General features: G+C 42.0%; 1 protein-coding gene across 13 annotated transcripts in view; it reads right to left on the bottom strand.

Moving 5' to 3' along the window:
- Positions 1–17,100, bottom strand: part of OSBPL8 (oxysterol binding protein like 8) — a 425,114-nt gene that overhangs the window by 28,554 nt on the left and 379,460 nt on the right. For all 13 annotated transcript variants that reach the window (XR_010179465.1, XM_063927418.1, XM_063927415.1 and 10 more), the window contains 7 exons: positions 15,697–15,793; positions 11,573–11,671; positions 11,397–11,494; positions 9,174–9,263; positions 8,272–8,408; positions 7,782–7,967; positions 6,269–6,356 (listed from right to left, as the gene is read on the bottom strand). Coding sequence is in view for 12 of the 13 variants with exons in the window: in XM_063927418.1 (XP_063783488.1) it covers positions 6,269–6,356; positions 7,782–7,967; positions 8,272–8,408; positions 9,174–9,263; positions 11,397–11,494; positions 11,573–11,671; positions 15,697–15,793 (795 nt within the window). In the remaining variant the exon portion in view is untranslated. The remainder of the gene's footprint in view (positions 1–6,268; positions 6,357–7,781; positions 7,968–8,271; positions 8,409–9,173; positions 9,264–11,396; positions 11,495–11,572; positions 11,672–15,696; positions 15,794–17,100) is intronic.

Below are 17,100 nucleotides of genomic sequence, written 5' to 3'. Positions count from 1 at the left end.
AAAAGGAACCACAGGTGGGTCAGAGCAGGGATGGTCGGATATAGGATTTCCTCATACAAGACTCTGATAGTTAGGTTAGGTGAAAGAATGCTGAGGAACTTTATTAAGGGAAGGGAGCAATACAGCGGCACATGAAAGAAAGTGAACTTGTGGGCAATGTCAAAAAGTTACTGGAGAATTCGTAAGCAATGTTCAACTGATGAATGAAGAATTTTGTGAGCGATGTTTAAAGACACTGATGAATGAAGAACTTGTGAGCGATGGTAAATGACACTGAAGAATTTGTGAGCGATGTTTTAAAGACACTGATGAATGAAGAACTTGTGATCGATGATGAAAGACACTGAAGAATTTGTGAGCGATGTTTAAAAGACACAAATGAATGAAGAACTTGTGAGCGATGGTGAAAGACACTGAAGAATTTGTGAGCGATGTTTAAAGACACAGATGAATGAAGAACTTGTGAGCGATGGTGAAAGACACTAAAGAATTTGTGAGCGATGTTTAAAGACACTGATGAACTTGTGAGCGATGGTGAATGACACTGAAGAATTGGTGAGCGATGCATAAGGACACTGATGAATGAGGAACTTGTGAGCGATGGTGAATGACACTGAACGCTGGAAACACTAAAGTTGGTTCGGCCCGCAGGCCTTGCTGAATCCAGGAAGCGCTGGCAACTGCACTGCAGAGGAACACACTAGTTGCTCGGATCACTGGAGACTGTGCTGCAGGAAGGCACCCTGAATGCTAGATGCACTGGAGTATAGCTGCTGGGAAACACACTGCGTACGGGAGCTCTGGCACCCACTTCAGAAAAGAGACGATACTCAGGTGCCGAGGCTCTGCCCGGCGTCCGGTTTTGAATCTCCCGCCTCTATTGGATTGGTGAAGCGGGTTCATGACATCACCTGCTCCCCGCCCACGTGATGCCGGCTGTCATGGCGGCGCCCACGCTCCGGGGAACCGCCGGGAGCCGCGCCAGCCAGACGCCGGGACCCGAGGATCGCCGGAGACAAGGACCGCCAAACGGACCAGCAGCCACGCAGGGGTAAGCACGGCGGCCGCTGCCCCTGGCGTGTTACACTTAGACAACGTACTCAAGGCGTTGTATCAACACATACTCTGTCAGCACAACTTCTGGCCATGCAATGGCCTAGTTTAGCACTTTTACCTAGCAGCGGTAAAAGCACATAGTATTCTTCATCTAGTACAGTTAGTGCTCTAACCACGGACAGTCTCTGTGCACTTGTGCATTCGATTGTTGGGGGGGGGGGGGGGGTTCAGAATATCCAGAATATTTCACTTACGTCCTTTTCAGCTTAATCTACTCGAGCAGTGGTCGAGTTTTCATCTACAAATTCATCAGAGGGTGCGGTTGTCTCCAGGGGCCAGAGTATCGCTACTCAGGTGGCTCCAAATACAAAATTTCACTGGGGGGAAAAGATTCGGAGTCTGGAATTGGATTATTCGGACGACAGACGCAATTCTCAACTGTTGGGAAGCTATAGTCCAACATGGTCACCTTCAGGGTCTGTGGTCAGACCAGAAAAGATTACTGTCAATGCCCTGGAACTCAGGCCTATTTACAAGACTCTGCACAGGCAGTTCACATCTTAGTCTCACACTGTTCATGTTCGGTCAAGCAATGCGACAGCAGTCGCATATATCAACAAAGAAAGAAAGACTCGAAGTCGCATGGCCAGGCGAGATGTTTCTTGATTCCTAGATTCAGACGAGCATCACTAGGTGATATTATCGGCACTGTTTATTCCAGGAGTGGACAACTTGAAAACAGACTAACTCAATCGTCAGGATTTTCACCAAGGAGTAAGGACTTTACATCCACAAGTGTTCCAGATGTTAATCCAGTGATGGGGTTACCCACAGGTGGATCTATTGGCATTTCGCCAAGATCATCAGACACCCAAGTTTGTGTCCAGAACAAGAGATCCAAAGGCAGTGGATGCTCTCACAAGAGTGTGGCCATACAGCCTCGTATCTATTTCCACCATTCCCGCTGCTTACTCGGTTGTTAAAGCGGATCAAGTAAGGAAAGTCCACGGCCGTCACACTAGTGGCGCCTCATTAGCCTCGGAGAACGTGGTTCTCGGATCTCCGCTGTCTACTCGCAGACGATCCGTGGACGTTCCGCTACGTCCATACCCTCTGCAACAGGGTCAGTTTCTTTAGCCCAATTAAGTGCGGCTGCGTTTGACGGGGTGGCTGTTCAAACCTCTCTCTTAAAATGAGATTGCATACCAGAGTCGTTTATACCAACCATGTTACGTGCTAGGAAGCCAGTTAAAGCAGAGCAGTATCAGAAAATTGTCCGAGCTTACATTGGTTGGTATGAAGCTCGAAAGTTTCCGACATCTTTCAAGTTATCCCGTCTTGCTATAAGTACAGATGGGATTAGATGGAGGACTACGTTTAGCTACACTAAATGTGCAGGTTTCTGCTTTGTCAATTTCTTTCAGCACCGTTTAGCTCTTTTGCCAACAGTGCATATGTTCCTGCAAGGTGTCCTTAGAGTTCGACCTCCGTTTATACCTCCTACAGCGTCATGAGACTTGAATCTAGTTTAGATTTTTTTATTTATAGTTCTCACTTTTTGAACCATTACAACAGGTGGATGTTAAGTTCTCACTTAGAAAACAGTTTTCTCCTAGCCTTAACTTCGGCAAAGTGTGCTCTGAATTAAGTGCGTTATCATACAAGCCACCGTATCTGGTGGTATTTCATGAAAACGGAGCAGAATTTTGAATGAATTTGGCTTTTCTGCATAAGATAGTATCCTCATCATAAATTAATCAATCGTGGTTCCTGCTTTCTCCAAAGTTCAGGAACTCCAGCTACTTTGAATATGGTTCAGGCGCTTTGCATTGTTGTAGCACCGAAGATCAACAGTACAAAAAGGTTGGCAAGCTTCGAAACAGACCTTGGCTACATCAATTAAGCTAACTATTCGTCAGGCTTAATTTCATAATTTAAAACCGCCTGCATCTATTTCAGCAAATTCAATGTCATGGGCAGCAGGTCGTATGGTTTTCACAATATAAATTTGCCCTGCGGTTACATGGTTGTCAGTGCACACGTTTGTGCACTTTTACACGTTTTCTACGTTTGCGGCATCAGCATTTAGCTTTGGCCGTCTACTGTTACAGGTGGCAACCAGCTATCCCGCCGAAGGGAGAAACTTTGGTTTCAGTGACCCCTAGTGGATGAAAAAGAAAATAGGATTTTGGTACTTACCAGATAAATCCTTTTCTTTGAATCCATAGGGGCACTGGACGCCCACCCAGAGCAGTTTCACCTGTATTGTGGTAGGTTCCGTTTATACTTATAGTACACATTATCACCTGCTTGTTTAAAGGTAAAGGTGATTGTTATCTGTTCTCGTTTCAACTTTCTAGTTGTCAGTTATATTATAATGTTATATGTAATTCTCCATTGTTCATCCTCTTTCGCTCCGGTTCGTCCCAGCTAAAAAAAAACACTGAGGTATCTGGGGAATATGGAGGAGGAGGAGGGTTACACATTTAAATACTTAAATGTGCCTATCACTGCTGACGCACCGTCCATATCTCAAGAGTACTCCAGTGCCCCCTATGTATTCAAAGAAAAGGATTTATCCGGAAAGTACCAAAATCCTATTTTCTGTGACAGACAAGAGACTGATGCGTCCACTATCGGTGGATTTTCCCATTTTTTCCTATCCTCCAGAGGAAAAGGAAAAGATGAGAGTAACCTTTTAGGGATCTGAAACTTCTTATCAGGATTAACCCAATGTTCTTCAAACAGGGTATTCAATTCCTTTGACGCAGGAAAAGTAACTGAGGACTTCTTTTTTTACATTAAAATAAGATTCCTCACACTCCTCTGACACCTTATCATGAATATGCAGAACATCTCTGTTAGTCTCTATAACAACCTCTATTCCCTGTGACAGCTGCACCCCCCCCAACTCTGAGTCCACCTCACCCTCCTCATCTGACCTGTCAGAGTCAGACTGCAGGAGATGGGCCAGAGATCGCTTTTGCGGACAAATGGGAGGGGATTGAGATGCTGTCTTGGGGACTGAGTCTCTGTTCATAAACTCATCCACAGTCTGTTTTAAGTATTGCATCTCTTTCTCATTGCAGGACAATTCTGTAGAAAGAGTTGAGATCATTCCCTTAAGAGAATTAACCCATTCTGGTTCAGCTCCGCTATTCTGTGAACCCTGAGTACCCAATAGTGAGCCCCCTTGTGAAGAGGAATACTCCGCTGTACAAGAAACACACTCTTTGCCTGACATAATGTAATGTGACAGTACACACACACACACACACACACACACACAGGAAAGGTTAAGCACAATTAACCCACAAAGAGCCCTTCAGGGATACACAGATGTTTGGAGCCAGCCCCCACTGCGCCCTTATCGCTGATGCCAAGCTTAGCCAGGTCACAGACTAAGTACCCTGATAGGGGACTTAGTACACTAGTAATCGCTTCCCCCCTGGTACCGCTAGGGTAATTTGGAGTCGCACTTGAGGAGCTGTGCGTCCCTGTCCTGTCAGCGTCTGTGTCCACTGCAGAGGGAAAATGGCGCTGGTGAGCTGCTGTATCCTCTCATAGTGAAGCCCCGCCCCTTCAATGGTGCGCGGTCTTCTCGCTTTTTTTTTTTATACAGGTTGAGTATCCCATATCCAAATATTCCGAAATACGGAATATTCCGAAATACGGACTTTTTTTTAATGAGAGTGAGATAGTGAAACCTTTGTTTTTTGATGACTTAGTGTACACAAACTTTGTTTAATACACAAAGTTATTAAAAATATTGTATTAAATGACCTCTAGGCTGTGTGTATAAGGTGTATATGAAACATAAATGAATTGTGTGAATGTAGACACACTTTGTTTAATGCACAAAGTTATAAAAAATATTGGCTAAAATTGCCTTCAGGCTGTGTGTATAAGGTGTATATGTAACATAAATGCATTCTGTGCTTAGACTTAGGTCCCATCACCATGATATCTCATTATGTTATGCAATTATTCCAAAATACGGAAAAATCCGATATCCAAAATACGTCTGGTCCCAAGCATTTTGGATAAGGGATACTCAACCTGTACTGGCTTAGGAATCTGGTGCTTAAAATGGAGAAAACCGTTTTAAGGCTGTTGTGCCAGTATGGGTACTGTGTACAGTGACGCAGTTGTGTACTGTGTCTGGTGACGCATTCCGCCCCGTTTAGAAGCCGTGCATCTCCGTACCCTCATGCCGCCATAATGGCCGGCGCCCCGCTAGCCAGGACACAGGCTCAGTACTCTTCATTCTTCTGGCTCTGTTAGGGGTGGCAGCGTGCTGCAGCACTGTACGCTCGCCGTGATGGGCTTGCGAATAGGTCCCTCAGGAGCTCGGTGTCCTGTCAGCGGGGAATGGGACCATTAACCCTTCAAGAGGTTGGGTCGTTTACCCCCTAAGTCCCACGAAGCACGCAGGCTGGTGCCATCCAGCCCTGCCTGAAAATAACAAACATATAAAATAAATGCAGAAAACTCTTCAGGAGCTTCCATAAGTGACCGGCTCCTCCGGGCACATTTTCTAAACTGAGTCTGGTAGGAGGGGCATAGAGGGAGAAGACAGCCCACACTATCAAATTCTTAAAGTGCCCATGGCTCCTAGTGGACCCGTCTATACCCATGGTATCAAATGGACCCCAGTATCCTCTAAGACATAAGAGAAATATACTCACAATGACTTTACTTCAATATAATTTAATGCAAGGAATAACTGTAATAAAGTTCTACTTTGGAGAAACGGATATCCATGAGTGATCATGCAGCTTAGAATATAAATAGCAATTGTAAATTTAGAAACATGGGAAAGTGCAGCAAGCTGTAATGCACTGGTATGGAATTCTGCAGTATTACACTACAGTATTACACATACAGACTAATAGTCTGTATGTACAGCCGCCTACAGAAGATTCCACTCCACAGACTCAATCTGTCTGCTGGGTGCACAGACCATGAACAAGGCTTTAGTATACTGTCATTTGTACTGTAGTCAGCGAAACAGGCACTTACATTGTAAGATTTAGAAGACTTACAAGCAAGTGTTAGTAGTTTTAAGCAGACATCACACACATGCGTCCTGGATCTTGACAGGACAGAGACTATCGGAAAACCATTGTGGTTATTCCAGACCTACCTGATAATTGCATTTCTCCCGCTTTGCCCCTTGGTTACTGAGACTAATTACACTCCCTGAACGTACCATTGGAGTCCTATGTCTGACTTTTGTCTGGATGGCACCTTCTTTTTCAAACTGAACCAGGTCATTTAGGGGGTCCCATGGTCTGGTACTGCAACAGATAAACCCATTACAGCGACTTAATAAGCAAGCACCAAACACTTGATACAGTAGGTAATAACCCTTATTTGCAATAAAGAGAAAAATGTGCATATTACATTTCTGATGGGTCATTGTCATTTTAATAAATGAAAAGTTAAATGATAAAACATGCAGCAAAGGAATTTACTGTGCATAAAATATACCCATCAAGTTTATTATTCCTTGTGAGCTCATATGTAATATTTACAACTTTATATTAATGTAAAATTATAAACAGAACATGAACTATAATACAAGCATAATTGTTCATATGTGTAATGCTATATTGGATTAAAACAAATGAAACCGCGGCACAAATAAATATACAATGTCTATTTCCATTTGTTCAAACGGGAAAAGATATACAGGTTGAGTATCCCATATCCAAATATTCCGAAATACGGACTTTTTTGAGTGAGAGTGAGATAGTGAAACCTTTGTTTTTTGATGACTCAATGTACACAAAACTTGTTTAATACACAAAGTTATTAAAAATATTGTATTAAATGACCTTCAGGCTGTGTGTAAAAGGTGTATATGAAACATAAATGAATTGTGTGAATGTACACACACTTTGTTTAATGCACAAAGTTATAAAAAATATTGGCTAAAATTGTCTTCAGGCTGTGTGTATAAGGTGTATATGTAACAAATGCATTCTATGCTTAGATTTAGGTCCCATCACCATGATATCTCATTATGGTAATGCAATTATTCCAAAATACGGAAAGATTCGATATCCAAAATACGTCTGGTCCCAAGCATTTTGGATAAGGGATACTCAACCTGTACTTAAATGCTATAAAGCACTGCTGGAAAAGAATGGGATTATTATATGCTTCTACATTCATCTTCCAGTCAATGGCTGTGAACTGCAATAGAATATAGCTATAGGTTTACCAACATGAAAAGATCAATGCACGTTATTTTTATTGTTGGGAAAAAACATTTAGGGGCGCGAAGTATAATGCGGGGTACACACATAGCGATGTGTCCAGCAGAGATGTGTGCTGAGCGATCTGGCCCAGGACGCTCAGCACACATCTCTCCCCCCGCTCATTACAGCGCAATGCGTGCTGGGCGAGGGGGGCACGACACACACACACACGACACACATGCTCACTTTACCCAGCGGTGAAGTGAGTGATCTAACTAGACTCTAGAGTCAGCAATAGCGACGCGCTATCGCTGTAGGGGACAAACACGGAGAGATGTGTGCTTCATTTCTAAGCAATCTAGTCAGATTGCTTAGAATTTAAGTACACATCGCTACGTGTGCACTCCCCTTTAGGACTAATACTTAAAGTGACATTCCCATGAAAACTGAACAATGTTTTTCTACACCAGCACAATGTATACCAGAAGACGATTACACAGACAATACAGACAAACTTACTCCGCATATCGGTAATGCCACTCCCCAGTGATAGGATCCTGGTCAAACAGATTGCAGGTCCACTCTTCCCCTTTGGCTTTCCTATCTTTGGCAGCTTTTCTCTGAGCTTCTTCTAAAACAAACTTCTCCTGAGTGGCTTCTATCTGATCTTTGTTATTGATTGCCCTAGTAACATGCTGCCAGAGCCTGGGAAAAGAACCAGACATTGGGAAGAGATCAACAACTAGATTATTAATGATAAGTGTTATTAGTTTGCCGCGTACCACAAAAATGACTAAATTGTATACAAATATTATGTTTGTTTTTTAAACAACCAACAAAAAAGCAAACAAAACTAAAATAGAATAATTTTTTGGGGGATAAAATGCCACAGCATAGATCCCATTTTCTGCTGAACAGGGCAACACATCATGAGATAGAGGAAGTTGCAATGTACACAATCAGCAAAGCAGCATTTCATTAGAAATCTGAATTTCATGCAAAGATTTACCTCTCAGATTCAAACTCTCCTTGCTCGTCACGCTGCACTGTACATCGCATTAGTCTGCACTGCCTAATCTCAGGAGTAGGGTTCCAGAAGGTCTCAGTCACCTCTGTCTTCTTGTCATGAACAAACACCTCACTGTCCTACAATACAAAACACATACATCATGGAGCATGGAGCACGTGAGTGCACAGTGGCACAACCATGTTTCTTTTTAGAAAACCAGAAGGCATTCATTTCAGGTGTCATTCTTTTAATTTGAGAACAAGCTACTTCCATTAAAAAAAGCAGCGAGTTGAATTGGAAATGTTAATTCATCACTGCATACCCATTTATATTATACCGTCATTCTGCTCCTGGTAGCAGCAGTATCTCAAACACTGCGACCATTTAAGCTGTTGGACTTATGGGGTTATTCAGAGCTGTTAGCATATCCAAAAATGTTAGCAATTGGGCAAAACCATGTTGCACTGCAGGTGGGGCAGATGTAACGTGTGCAGATAGATTGTAGCGCTAGATACAGTTCATAAGCAATATCTCTATCTTAGCACTGTATATGTATCACCTACGCAAAAATGTTGTCCTGCAGAATGCGCTTGAAGTAAATTAAAAAAATAGTTACGTGGTGGAAAGAATTAGTGAAGACACTTGTCAATTGGTCCGAGAGATTTCATTTTATATATGGTACCAGGCCACCTCCCTATTTGGACGTTCACAGTTTGATCAGATTATTGCACATGGCAGCACCACTGACATAGCACATAACTATCAACAACCAGAATTAAAAAGACAAAAACACCACACTGAGCTAAAACATTTAAAACATGGCGTATTAAACATAGCTGAATGTTTAACGGTTAAAAATCAATGTTCATCATTTTGGCACTATGTAAGGTGCTGTCACTTACCCAGTGACCCTCCAAAGTTGCCAGGACTTCCTTCCCCAGCTTAAGCTTCCCTGATATTTGATTAACACAATCATCGTTGCCTAGAAAAGGCTGCAAGGCAAAGTTACAAACACAAATGTCACAACAATGTGAGTTATTGAACATATGTCATGCATTCACAGACTTCATTTTAGACAATTGTTCTTTCCATAGCTTTTTATATTTGACAGATGTAGCATACCCATAATCACATTTGAGTATTGCATATGCTGGCTTAAACAACGGCCAGATGAGCATTAGTAAAATGTGCTGCAACTACAGTACTATACATTAGCATTTTTCCCTCCATATGAAATTTTGTGAACGACCCCTATTAATAATTAGAAAATGATGTACCATTGTACATTACAATAATGGAAATAGGTTACTAAGGGGGACATTTACTAAGCAGTGATAAGAGCGGAGAAGCGAGCCAGTTGAGAAGTTGTTCCATCAACCAATCAGCAGCTCTGTATAATTTTATAGTATGCAAATGATAGATGTTACTTCAGTGCTGATTGGTTACCATGGGCACTTCTCCACTGGCTCACTTCTCCGCTCTTATCACTGCTTAGTACATGTCCCCCTAAATTCCTTAATCTACTTCCTAAATATTGTCAGTTTATACAGATTCTCACATTTTCAGTCTGAAGTAATAAAACCAGTTCCCTTTAAGGTGCCTACTTATATGATATGTGATATGGGCCTGTTGTACACGAGGAAACGCTAGTTTACGCATGTTTTACGCAACGGGCCCATTCATTATTAGGAGCCTGATGGGGTCGGTTAGTATTTAGCAAGCTCTGAAAAGTGAACGTTGTCGGAGTTTGCCTCCGGATTCCCACTCCTTCCTAAGGGAAGGTGGCTTGGGGTTGCAAAGAGGGATCCAAAAGAATCCCCCCTATGCACAGAATGCCCTGCAGTCGGCCGTCACATCAGTGGTAAGTAACTTTACTAATTCGGTAGCAATGTTAATAATCACAGGGACAATTGCTTTTCAGTGCAGCTGTCCCCGCATCAGAGCAATATTGATGATGAACATGCCCCTAAATGCCTTGTCCCTCCAAGCTCACACTAGAAAAAACTGACATGACCTTTGATGCAGTGAAAAATGCAAGCATGTATGAGCCCAAAATGCACAGTGAATATATATATATATATGACATAGCCTGGGCATAAGTACATAAAACAATGTTATAAAGATACCACTACGGCAAGCAAAAATATAGCATGCAAGTAAGAGCATAGGAAGAAAATAATTGATGGTGTCCATCAATTCTAGGGTAAGCCAAATATGCTCTAGTAAGATATATCCTTAGAGAGCAGATATAATCTAAGCATCACTGCATGTCTTCTTGATATATATGACAGTACAGCTTGCATAGCTGTATAATGCGACACGTACCTTGTAATCCTAAAGTTTTTTTTTTGTTTTTGTTTTTTAGTTTTTTAGATTTGGCCGCAGGAATAAAAAAGATGTTCTCAAAATAAGTTTAAGGATCAAAATAATATTTCACCAGCAAAGCTTCATTGCATGGCCACTTTATTAGGTACAATCAAGCTAACAAATTAGTCTTAGCCCCACTGGAGCTCACAGTCTACTTCTATCCTGCTAGAAGCTAAATAACTGACCAGTGTATTGTTTGATTTGGTTACAAAATTGAAGCACCCCAGGGGAAACCCAAACAAACGTTGGGAGAACATAAACAAGAACACAGCGTCCAAAGTGAGACCACCTTAATGTATCCAGTACTTACTGCAAATTGGCTGCCATTTGATCTGTACACACAGATTACTACCTTGGTTCATCTCATTTCATAGAAGACCTATTGAAACCTGTGAACTCTAGAGACTACTGCATTAAACAGAGTTCACCTTCATCTAATCCCACCAATGGTCTGTTTAAATAACCACCATTGGCTGGATTTTATTTCTGTGATATATTAGTCTGAATACACAAGTATGTCAGTGTTGCTGTTCCTGATACACTTATGATTGGATTTTGGTGACCACTGCTCTAATGCAATCACACATTTCCACAATCCCGCTAAAATGCGCACACAATTAGTCGGTACCTACATTCCTGCTTTTAAAATAGCATTATCTGTAGTGTTACGCAGCCACTGACTGAACAGTTTATTATATTTGAGGGACAGGCGTACCTGATAAAGTGACCAAATGTATGCAGATAAAAAGTATTCATACCTTTAGTTTAAACTCAAGAATAGCACTATAACCAGTTTTCTCACACATAATGGTGACATTTCCTCCAAGCTCTAATGTCATTGTGCCATACAGGATGCCTGTGGAGATACAAAGCACTAAGGTAGTACACGCACCACATGTTACACCAGGACATCAGTGAGTAGAGGCAGCTTTACCTTTACAGTGAGCGTATGGCATGGTCACTGTATAGTCCTCTCCTCTGTTCAGGAACGTTAGTCTCCCTTCGCCTTCCAAAAGAGCAGACAGAGAATTGCCTGCAGAGGAGAGAAATTGCTTAAAATCAATGGAGATATATATATATATATATATATATAATAGAAAGAGAGCATACTTATCAGTCACCCAAAGTAAATATACTGTATGTTAGACATAATACAGAGTTGAATGTACAAACATAAGCAGAGCATATCTTGCTACATATTTGTACTACACATGCTCATAAACGGGAGCACACCAGTTCATAGAAGGTGTGTTGAGGCAAATACAGCCTATGTTGAAATGGAAGTGTATCTTTTGCACCTAGTACAGGGCAAGCACTCATTGATGATGACTAGCAGTAAAACGGGCACAAGTATAGATAAGGTCTCAATATGAGATGTGCACAGCTCTGAATTTGGGCAAATATAGATTTTTTTGGGTAAAATATGCCTGACTTCCTTATTGCTCTGCATAAGCCACATACTGCGGAATGTAACACCAGCCGATCTCAGATGGTTTTTAAAGGGGAAATCACTTACAAGGCAAATCCATGCAGGGCCTTGCATGAGAGAACACTGGTACAAGAGAGCATGTATAAATTCTCAATTATGTCTCTCTTTCTAGGTTATGTTTATACACCCATCGACCATAACATTAAAACCACCGCCAGGAGACGTGAATAACACTGATAATCTCACAATTTCCACTCTGTTTTTCATTAGGATTTTTGCCTCTGATGGCTCACTGATCATGTTGGTCAGCTTGAGAAAGGCGTTGGTGGTACTTTACAGCATATGTGGAAATTGCCTTTATTTGAATAAATAAATTTTTTTTTGCGTTGTCTAACAAGACTGGAAAGTGCTATCTTTCCCACTTAGTGGGATACTCTGCACGGTACAAGAGAGCATGTATACATCCCCAATTATATCTCTCTTTCTAGGTTATATTTATACACCCATCAGCCATAACATTAAAACCACTGCTAGGTGAAGTGAACAACACGGATAATCTCATTACAATGGCACCTGTCAAGGGGTGGGATATTTTAAGCAGCCAGTGAATACTCAGATCTTGAAGTTGATGTTTTGGAAGCCAGAAAAATTAGCAAGTGTAAGGATCTGAGACTCTGACAAGGGCCAAACTGTGATGGTTAAGCGACTGGGTCAGAGCATCGGCAAAACGGCAGGTTTCGTGGAAGGATAACCACTGAACCGGCAACAGGGTCATGGGTGCCCAAGGCTCACTGATGCACATTAGGAGCGAAGGCTAGCTCAACTGGTCCTATCCCACAGAAGAGCCACTGTAGCACAATTGTTGAAGTTGATGCTGGCTATGATAGAAAGGTGTCAGAACACACAGAGCATTACAGCTTGCTGCGTATAGATCTGCGCAACCGCAGACCGGTCTGAGTGCCCATGATGACCCTTCTCCACTACCAAAAGCACATGCAAGCATCAGAACTGGACCATGGAGCAATGGAAGAAGGTGGCCTGGTCTGATGAATCACATTTTCTTTTACATCATGTGGACAGCTGGGCATGTTTGCGTTGTATACCTGGGGAAGAGATCGCACCAGGATCACTATGTGAAGACGACAAGCTGGAAGAGGCAGTATGATGCTCTGGGTGATTGTTCTGCTGGTAAACTTATCCACCAAATGTCCAATATTCAGTCAGAACACCTTCAATTTCTGTTACATTATTACTTTAATGCCAGTTGAAATAGCCAGTGACTCGCTATTTTTCTACTAAAAAACGTGACCTTGAGTAGAAATGTGGAATTGTGTACCATTCCCGTGCTGCCAAGAGGCCAGTCTCCTTGATTAAGACTCATTAAGTGGGGCTCAGTGGCCCATTCCACTGCTGCCCAGAACAGCAAGACTAAAAGACCCTCACTCTCTGGCACTTTAGATTATTTATGGAAAAAAGTAGACCACGCAAAAAGGGCAAAACCAATGTTACCTCGCCTCATCAGTGAGATCCTGATCACGATTCTCTATCCTGTGTTGATTTATCAACCTTCACACAATACACTTGCTAAGAAGCCTGCGCTTAATGTCTGTGAGTCAGCTAAAAGCCAGCAGATGTGCTTGTTCCCAAATTGCATGATGGTACAGGCATCCACCAGCGAGCTGCTGAGCTGTCTTGAAGAGTTCATCTGTCAAAATTGTAACAAGCTGAAGCATCTGTCAGTCTCATAGCCATTGGTGCTCCTCAAGGCCACCAGAGACATTCCTTGCCAACCAGCTGGTTGGTTGGCGTCCATCCCGGAGTCACCACATGCACTGTCAGAGTATGGATGCCTCCAACCTGACCGATGATAACTGTCTGACTAAATACCAACCAGGATCCATTGCCTGCACAACGTGATCCTATCAGCTTGTCTGGGAAAGGATGCCATATTTAAACCAGCTCTGGCAGTGAACTTACTGCCAGAACTATTTCTCTCCATAGACCTGCTTCCTGGCACCTGGCAGTGTACGTGCATGTGTGTTCTAATTCCTTTGCGTACTCATTTTTTCCTGCTCCCTTGCTATCTGCTCCAGGCTGTGTGCAATAAACCGCAAGCTCTACCATCAGCTCCAGACTGTGTGCTATACTCCGAAAGCTCAACCATCAGCTACAAGCTGTGTGCTTTACACTGCAAGCTCGCCATCAGCTCCAGACTGTATGCTATACACCTCAAGCTCCACCATCATCTCCAGGCTGTGCGCCATATGCAGCGAGCTCCTATATAATTTTAAGGTTGTACTCTGTACACAGCAAACTTGAACAGCTGTTCCACGCTGTGCTCTGTACACAACAAGCTCCAACATCAGCTCCAGGCTGTGCTCTGTATACAGCAAGCTTCAATGCATCAACACCAATTCTAGACTTTGCTCTATATACAGTTTACTCCAACATCAATTCCAGGCTGGGTGCCATACTTGGTGAACTCAGGTTGTGCACTGCTCCCAGCAAGACTATCAGTAGTGCCAGACGGAGCAATATATCCAGCTAATGCTGTCAATAGTCCGATCCCAGCTATCTCTGGCTGTGTACAAGACCCTATTGACCAGTCTCAGCAGAGTTCTTTACTTGCTTTGACGGATCTATTGATCTTTTGTGGCTAGATTGTCTTCTGTACTTACCGCACGGATCCGGTCTGAGTTATCTGCTTCGTCTGTGCTATCCGCTTCGCCAGATTACTAAGCATTCTGACTTCCATTCGTATTAATACCAACCTGCATGAGGAGGAGCTTCATCAAGCCACTCTCCTAATACAGAAGTCCGGGAAAGCCAGATAGAAAGTGGATGCTTTTCTTGGCATAAATCATTAATTGGGATGGAATGACCACCAATGATACAAAAGTACCTGACAGCGGTGGGAGGAAATGGTGACCGCATTATCACACATTACCAAGGATTTGCGGAATGCTTATGCGCAGAGAAGAAGAGTATTTTGGGAAAAGCAATGTCGCACCAACAGCTGTATAGAAGCTACATAAAATCAGTCCTCATGAATAATTATAATTATTCACTTATTTTAAGTTTTAATTGATCACCATTAGTTATACCTTTCTTAATATTACATAGTTCAAAGCATGAGTACAGTATGTGCTTGCATAACTTTATTCTTAGAATTTATATAGGGGAATTTTTTTTTTTTTAACATTTATAATGGCGAACTGCAGATACATACCTACATGCACTAACTATGAAACAGACTTTTAGATCGTTCTTGAATTGATCCAAATGCTGGGGATTCATATTTCGCCATTTCTTTTGAACATGTGTTAACCATTTTATGCACTATACTAAGATTGACAGGGCAAAACCATTGCTTTTACGCAGTGAATTTAAATGTAATTATTTGTGGAGTTTTTTTTGTTTTTTTTTATATTCTAATTTACTAAATACCTTATCTACTGTGTTTTGTATATGTTACAGTTATGTACACATAGCTCGGCCTCTGTGTTTTCTGTATTTTGGTAATAAGTATAAGAATTTTTTGGAGGGTGCCTAATAATGCTATCTGTTGTACATATAAGATGAGAATACTGTAATCATATTAACACATATTAGCATATATATTGGCTTACCATAAAATTTGGATTTGGCTAGAATGCTGCCACTAAGACAAAAGCCATCTTTGCGATTGCTGACATAAAAGGCTGACACTGGTGGATGATGGGAAACCTATTAAGTAAAATAAATATATTAAAATATTAACATTATCCAGATACAAAGTGTATTTTTTGTTTGTTTTTGTTTTAGCTACCATACAACGTTCACATGATTTGTTGTAAAAAACAAAACAAAAACCCATTGCACTGATACAATGAAATTCAGATTTAGGGGATGATTTAATTGGCTGTACTTGTGTGGGTGGGGGCCTGCGGTCTGTTGAATTGACGTCTTAGGTGGAGTTCCATGAGTTTAGCCAATAGGTACAGGTATTTAAGTGAACTACCCAATCAGTGGATTAAATATCGGCCACAATCTGTGAATGCTGTGTCTGGTCAGCTGCATACTGTTAATGGCCACAGCAAGAATTATGTGAAAATCTCAAAAGACACTGCATAGCCTTTTCAATGCTGCCAAAGCAGCACTTATTTTGTTTCATACAGGCAGGTCTAAGGCTGGGTACACACTAGTGCGACCAGCAACTGTACCGATTTGCTGGGCGTTTACCCTTTGCCCAGCGCATCGGGAGATTGATGGTACACACAAGGCAGACATTAATGAGAAATGGAACGATCACTATTCCGTCCTTCATTAATATTCACAGCATCGCATGGGAGGTCGTGTGATTGGCCGCGCAGCACGACCAATCACACGATCTTCAATGTGACCAGCGGAGCGTGCAGTCACCCATACACACTGCACAATGCGGCCGATTTGACGTTCTGATTTGACCGGATCGGACAAATAGGCACAAAGTCGTACAAATGTGTACCCAGCTTGAATGCAAACTCCCCTGACTGCGGCAGATGATGTCGGACCCAAGCAATAAAATTCTGCATTTAGGTTTCACTTCAGGAACTAATCAGGTATGAACAACAGGCAACATTCTGATACCTTCATACAGTTTCCCAAACTCTGCCATTACAGTCCAGGTTTTACAGATATCCATGCTTGAGTCCACACAGTTAAAGCAAATTAAAGGAGGTACTAATTAACTCACCTGTGCTCAATCACGGATATCTTTAAAACCTGGCCTGTAATCGTGGAGTTTGGGGAACAGTGCCTTAACCTTTGGCTACCAGCTCCCTCCTACTTCAAATTTACCTGCTACTGCTTGTAACACTTGTTTAAAGGCCTGCTTATATGTTATTGCAGCTAGGTTTCTCTTTCTTTACCCAAATGTATTATTGTAACTTATTACCGAGAACAAGGTCAAAATGTGTCCCTCCTGAAATATCAGCTTGCCTATAATTGTTTTGCACAGTATCTTGTGCACTACACTTATAAACAAGAAGATACAAAAATCCACCCTTCACCTG

This window comes from Pseudophryne corroboree, chromosome 6 (genome assembly GCF_028390025.1).
Source record: "Pseudophryne corroboree isolate aPseCor3 chromosome 6, aPseCor3.hap2, whole genome shotgun sequence".
In the NCBI taxonomy this organism is placed as follows: domain Eukaryota; kingdom Metazoa; phylum Chordata; class Amphibia; order Anura; family Myobatrachidae; genus Pseudophryne; species Pseudophryne corroboree.
Note: the sequence above shows the minus strand (reverse complement) of the source record. Positions and strands in the feature narration are given on the sequence as shown.